General features: G+C 39.8%; 1 protein-coding gene across 3 annotated transcripts in view; it reads left to right on the forward strand.

Annotated features, from left to right (window-relative positions):
• Positions 1 to 7,060, forward strand: part of LOC106869084 (uncharacterized) — a 63,348-nt gene extending 56,288 nt beyond the window's left edge. The window contains exons 1-5 of one of the 3 annotated variants that reach the window (XM_014914609.2): positions 7 to 218; positions 2,013 to 2,312; positions 4,913 to 5,085; positions 6,068 to 6,181; positions 6,588 to 7,060. In XM_014914609.2, coding sequence (XP_014770095.1) covers positions 2,031 to 2,312; positions 4,913 to 5,085; positions 6,068 to 6,181; positions 6,588 to 6,642 — 624 coding nt within the window. In that variant the 5' untranslated portion in view covers positions 7 to 218; positions 2,013 to 2,030 and the 3' untranslated portion in view covers positions 6,643 to 7,060. Of the gene's footprint in view, positions 1 to 6; positions 219 to 1,764; positions 2,313 to 4,912; positions 5,086 to 6,067; positions 6,182 to 6,587 lie in introns of those variants that run through there. The other 2 variants (XM_052976606.1, XM_014914608.2) reach the window with 2 other exon arrangements.
• Positions 7,061 to 7,066: the final 6 nt, after the last annotated feature.

The raw sequence follows: 7,066 nt of genomic DNA on the forward strand, positions 1-7,066 counted from the left end.
GAGAGTAGAAGGAAAGTGTGTGTGTGTGTGTGTGTGTGTGTAAAGCGTTGTCGACGTAGAAACGGTAAACTTAACTATTTCTCCGTAGATTGAAAAAAATTAATCGATTTTCAAACATTACAGAGTCACAGCAGAGATAAGTACATCATCGACCAATTCCAGAGAAACAAATAACCAATCTGTTCACACACACACACACCTGGGTTCTCATTCCTCAGGTATTTTACGATGCTATTATTATTTTTATTATCATTATTATTATTATTATTATTGTTAGTGTTCAGGTCACCGCTTGGAATCGAACTCGGAATCTTGGGGTTAGTAGCCCGCGCTCTTAACCACTACGCCATACGCCCACGGGCATATGTATGTATGTGCATATGTATGTATGTATGTTCTGGGATCTTTGTTCTCTATATTTCTCTATATTTCTCTTGAAGCTGCCAAAGAAGAATTACCATATTGGTGGTGCTCCTATTGGCTGTAAATCCAGATTGGTTCTCTGGTGAGAGGAAGGGTTCTGCAATGATTACTACCAGTCTGTTCAAGAATATTATTGGGTGGTTTTCCCCTGCGATGGAGAATAAAGTGTATATTTTTGTAGGTGAAACAGTCAGACCTTCTCCCTTGTATTCAGAGATGACGATGATGTCTGCATCACGAAAGGTCTGTGGTAGTTATAAAACCCGAAGTTTTATATAAAACTTGTTTTAAAAATTTGTACGAAATATTAATTTCAAAGTTTGGCATAAGATCAGCAATTTCAGAGGGGTGGAGTGGGGAGTTGATTCCATCGACCTCAGTATGCAACTGGTACTTATTTTATCGACCCCGAAAAGATGAGAGACAAAATCGATCCCGGCGACATTTGAACTCAGAACATGAAAAGTGGAAGAAATACCGCTAAGCATTAAAACCGACACAGTTGCGATTCTGTTGGTTCGCCGTCTTAATTATATAAAATATTGAACATTTATTTTGAGGTACCTGGCTACTGTCGAACTTTTATCGTTAGATTGTTAAGATGTGTGTCCAAATATCAAATATCAGTCATACCCCAATATTAGGGAATTTTGCCCCCCCCCCACCTTACTCCTTTAGTAAGGGGAAAAGAGTTAGTATCCGTTTAATTCTGCTAATTTACTCTGGTTTTAGATAAGATTTAAAACTCTATTAATGTTACTAAATTTGGCAACTTGTCTGCCCCGATTTAAAATTTCACAGCCATTTCCCATATTAAGGGAGATCTAACCGACTTACAGCCCTCCCCAAATTTGTAGCCTTCTCTTTCTGTTAGTAACATCAACTTGTTATGAAAATATGTTCATTCTGGTGGTGTTGGAGGGAGAGGGAGAGAGAGCGAGAGCGGTTGCATTGTTGTTGTGATTGTGGTGGTGGTGGCGCAGACGAGATAGTTATGTCAGTTATAATGGTGGTGGTGGAGAGCAGCAGGTTATAATGGGGGGGGGGGAATGATTGTCATATGGACTGGTCTAACGGACAGGAACATCACGTGACTACTATCTCCCTTTTAATCTCTTTTCCCAATCCACTTTATCACCACCACCACCACAAATACAAATACAATTATAAATACCACCACCACCACCACCACCACCATTAACTTTCACTTCCCTCTACTCTTAATAGTCTAACATCCACCCTCGCTACTGTAATCGTTCTACCCCACCACCACCACCACCACCATTGAAACATCACCTCCCTCTACCACTACCTCCACCACCATCATCACATGTAATACGGCTATTATACCACGTGACTTACGTTACTCAGTTGGCGGTTAATTCAAAAATATTTTCATTTCGAAATCGGGCGTCGTTTTGATTCATTCTACAATTTGCCAGAGCACGTTACTATTTGACACTTTCTTCAGCTCGCCGATTTGTTCCTCTTCAAATACATCTTATATTCTATCCGAAGATTCTAACCGTTTCTTTAGAACTACCATCACACACTTATCGTCATTATTATTATTCTTTCTTAAATAACAGAAAGCTAAATCTTTAAACATGGAAAATATGCGAAGATCATTCCGAACCACAGGACGACACCGTCGGTATCTCTCTCTCCGTGACAAGGAAAACCGATTATTGACCACCCCGGAATATGTGAAGAAAAGACCCGAGATCGAAGACCGGATCGATGAAGAATGTCCACAATGTACCCAGGCTGGAAACGAAATCAGAGCCAGGAAACAGTCACTTAATGGTACCACTAATGGTAATTGCCAATTTAGTCGAAGTGCCAGTATCAGAAAGACTGTCGTTGATGCTGTTGGGACACTAAGGAGGGTGAGTAGCCTTTTATTTTTTGAATATTAGTCTTATATGGAAATGTGGCTTTTTCAAAATTATTTTTATTGGTGATCTTTCGGTATCGAAAGATCGCCTTTTTATTTTATTTTTAGAGAGACTAAGGTGTGTTTGTGAGTGAAAATAAATTGTTAAATTCTGTTGATTCATTTGCTAACTTTCGTAGTTTCCTCAACATCGGTTCCTGGGACAAAATAAACTGGATCCACTTTAGATGTGTATCCGAGGAACAGGGGTGGACATAGAACTGGATTTGTCAAAACAAGTCATTATAGTATCGGATGTACAACGGAAAAGAGAGTCAATAGTCTTTGTGTAGTCTTTCGAACTATTGTCCGGTTGGATCAAATATATATATATAGCGAGTTTTCATATTTGTTTTAATTGTTAATAAAATCCCTACCAGACCCTTTACGTGAATCCACACACACACACACACTCTTTAGCGTCTTATTAACATTTGTCATTCCATTAACTGACAACATTCTTTAATTCTACTATGATCCCACTGACTACACAGTCCTGAAGTTTTCTTTTTGAGAAAATAGATGAGGTAGACCTATTCCCTCTACTCAAAGTTGGTTCCAACAGACCAGCTATGACAGAATCGATATTATTTCGATACAGACATTCTCTAATTTCTTGGACATTACCAATTTAGGGCGGAAGGGATTCCCCGGAGACATTTTTTCTAGTCGTGTTTGTTTACGGAAACCGTCAAATGTCTTTTACATGGTTTATCAGGGAACAGAAACGGAGTTGAGATTGTTAATAGCTGTCTTGCTGGTGGCATTCTCTCGCTACTTTACTCTGTGTATGAGAGAGAGAAAGAGAGAGAGAGAGATGTCTCCTGTATTATGTTACACATACATTCCAGTGTTATCAAATATTTCATATCGTCGTCTGTCACAGGCACGCATCTCGTGGCTACTGTTTTAGATAGAGTTTGAAAATGTTCTGCTTGTCCTGTCCAACCGTCTCAAAGCTACTGTTTTAGATAGAAGTGGAACATAGCATAGATGCGGATGAATGGGAAGAAGTTTTCTTCCCGAAACCACACAGGTTCTGGGATCAGTTTCATTGTGTGGCACCTCGGGCTAGTGTCTTCTAATATAACCTTGAGTCTTCCAAAGCCTCGAGTGGGTTTGGTTGGCGGAAACTTAAAGAAGCCCGTCATACACGTGCATATGTGTGTCGCATCACCGCTTGACAACCGGTGTTGGTGTGTTTACGCCCCCGTAACTTGGCGGTTTGGCCAAAGAGACCGATAGAATAAGTACCAGGATTAAAAAAAAAAAACAAGTACTCGGGTCGATTCATTCGATTAATAATTTTTCAAGGCAGTGCCCCAGTTTGGCCGCAGTCGAATGACTGAAACAAGTGCAAGATGAAGGAATGTGTCCTGCCTTACCCGACCAACTCCTGGCTACTGGCATTGGTGTAGCTCGAACTCCTGTCCTGCCATTTGTGGTTTGTCTCAGACTAGTCCAGATCCTCGCTGTTTGAAATCGGTGACAAGCATTCTCATTGGTTGCTTACATTTGTGGTGGTGGTGGTGGTGGCAGCGATGGGTGCGGCAGTAATGTTGGGGTTGATGAAGATAACAATTTGTGGTAGTTGTGGAGATAATAGGTCTCAGTGGGATGGTAACATTGTGTGTGTGGGTGGGTGTGATTCCATAGCTATCATATTTCGTCTTTGTGTATGTGTGTGTGTGTGATTATACAGCTATTACAGTTGTGTGTGAGTGTGTGAAGGTGTGTGTGATAATGCAGCTGAAGTATTTTGTGTGTGTGTGTGTTTAGTCAGTCTCTCCGCCCCTCCGTGTCTATGGACTTCTTTAAAGGACGTGAACCAGATATCTTAGGAATGTATGTGAGGGAATGTATGTGTGAGAGAGAGAGAGCAGAGATTAGTATCTGTGTGATCAGTTGGATGTAGTACCGTTTGTAATGGTGGTGGCGGTGGTGAGTTGTAACTACAGTAGTGGTGGTGGTGGTGGCAGATCACTCCAGTTGAACACTATCTTCCTCATCTTTTTCATGTGGGCCAGCACCAGTAATGAGAGGTGGTGGTGGTGGTGGGGGGCTGTTGGGGGGCATTTGACTTGACCTCCTACCAAACCAGTGGTTCTCAACCCATCTTCTTTTACGTGTGGATCCTTTCACTTCGGTGGAACTCCATAGCCTCTCAGTGTTTAAAAACTAGTTTTATAAAAACTTCTTTCAGGATTCCTCTTAAGTTTTTCAAATGAAGAATCCTTCAAGAATCCATAAAAATTCCCGGATCACTACCAAAATTTCATCATCTGTTCCTTGTGTCATTACCAACTTTTCCTGCAAGTTTCATCAACTTTTTGAGTTATTTTGCACACAGACAGACAAACCAACGCTGATGAAAACATAACATCCTTCCTTGGGAGAGGTAATGATGTGATGATAACATTAATGTTGAAATTGATAATAATGATAAAAGTGATGATGCTGGTGATGGTGATGGTGTAATGGCAGTAGTGATGATGATGATGGTGCTGATGGCAGTGGTTGTAACTCTAATGGTTTTGTTTTTATGTTTTTCAGAAAATCTCTTCAACTGCTCAACTGATGAGTCAAGGAAGCATGGCAGATATAGGCAGGCGCCGATCCTTGAGAATTGCTTCTCGGACTCCACCACGCTGCACGCATGGGATTAATTCCATCTATTCCCCTTTCACTTTTGAAACCCCAGAGAAACGCAAAGCAGAACGCAAATGGTGAGGACTTTATCAGACTCAGTATTTTAATGAAAGTCACCCTTCCTGGATTCTCTTCAACTCCTGGCATTTTTATAACTTCTTTTATGTCGGGTTCCAGTTAGATTGGGCTAAACTATGTTGTTTTCTCCCCAAACCTCCATTATCAATACTAAATGTGGCACAGTTAGCCTTTGTACCTTGTTAGACCTAAAACACATTAGATCTAATGAATATTATCCCCTTAAAAAGCACTTACTACTTGGGGGACATTACTTGAATTTGCTCACAACCTTCATTATGGGACCCTGTCACCCATCTTTAAGTCAGTCTAAAAAGATTGTAGACATTGTCTGTCTTTAGAAGAATAAAGAAAAAAGTGAAAATACAGATTTAGCATTATTTTGTCCAGGTTAAAATGGGTTGTCTGACTTGATCTGATCAGCTGTTCACTGAACAAAGTATGGTTTATATACATATATGGCACAGGTGTGGCTGTGTGGTAAGAAGCTTGCTTACCAACCACATGATTCTGGGTTCAGTCCCACTGTATGACACCTTGGGCAAGTGTCTTCTACTGTAGCCTTGGGCTGACCAAAGCCTTGTGAGTGGATTTGGCTGATGGAGACTGAAAGAAGCCAATCACATATGTATACATATATATGTGTGTCTGTGTTTGTCTCCCTCCACCACTTGACAACCGGTGTTGGTGTGTTTACGTTCCCATAACCAAAAGAGGTCTTTACTCTTTATTATTGTATAAGGAAATTGTTAAAATATTTTGTGCAATGTAGAAATATAACCAATTAAATGCAGATAAATTTTAACAAAGTTTTGTATGGATCCCAGTTGTGAACCAATGCTTTAAACAAACTGACCATTGCTCTAAACAAACTGACCAATGAAAGGTAGAGGCATATGTAGAAACACACACACACACACACACAAACAAGTCCAGTACTGTAGTCATTAAATTACTGTTTTCATGTTTCTCTTTTTCTAGGTGTGATATCGAAACGCCAACCAAACTGCGTCGTGAAGTGGAAGCATTGACTTCTGACATGCAAGCTTTGGCATCTCTGACACCCAATACTCTGCGCAGTCGGGCATCTGCACGGTGAGGCATTCATTTACTTACTTTTATTTTTCTGAAATTTCCGTTGCCACTTGCAACCTTTTCGGTAGACTGTGTCTGTTATTCATATAAATAAGTAAATGAGTGGAAACTTTACCAGTGAGAGTGTTAAATTATAAAGCACTAAAAGAGAATGACTCTCCCCAGGCACAACAGTATATATATATATATATATATATATATATATATATACACATATGTGAGCAAATAGTTTGAAACTGGCCACTCCCGTGATCCTGTCAGCAGCTGGGAGATAGTAGGGGTTCGCTGCCCACACTTAAAAAAGTCTACCAAATTCTTTCTTAATGCTCTCCTTGTTGTTTCCATTGTTCTATATTTGGCTGATTCTTGTTTCTTTTTTTCTCTTTTTTTTTTCGCCCTTCAACAGGAAAAAGTCTCCAAGAAGACTCAACCAGGCAAAGAAATTCCAGACTGTGGTGTGAAGTTATCTCCCTTAGATCAGTCCACTTGTTACTGCTTTTATTTTTCTCATTTATCTTTATAGTTGCCATGGAGAGATAGAGATTGAGTGTGCTATCCTCTGAGTTACTCAAGTTGAGTATGACCTGTTTTGAGTTACTCAGATTGAATTTGCTATACTTTGAGTCACTCCATTTCAGCATATTATGCTATGGGTCACTCAGGATGAGTGTGATTTGTTGAGTCCCTCAAGATGAGTGAAAGCTTTTTATGAAAAAATGGAGACAAAATTGGGTTTTCTCTCTATTTTTGATATTTTCGTAAATTTTTGGTTGATGTGAATGGAAGACTGAGTTTTGCCTGTTGCTTATATAACCATGCTCCCTAAACACACACACACACACACACAGACTATATACATACATATATATATATATATATATATAT

The sequence above is a fragment of the Octopus bimaculoides genome, chromosome 25 (genome assembly GCF_001194135.2).
Source record: "Octopus bimaculoides isolate UCB-OBI-ISO-001 chromosome 25, ASM119413v2, whole genome shotgun sequence".
In the NCBI taxonomy this organism is placed as follows: domain Eukaryota; kingdom Metazoa; phylum Mollusca; class Cephalopoda; order Octopoda; family Octopodidae; genus Octopus; species Octopus bimaculoides.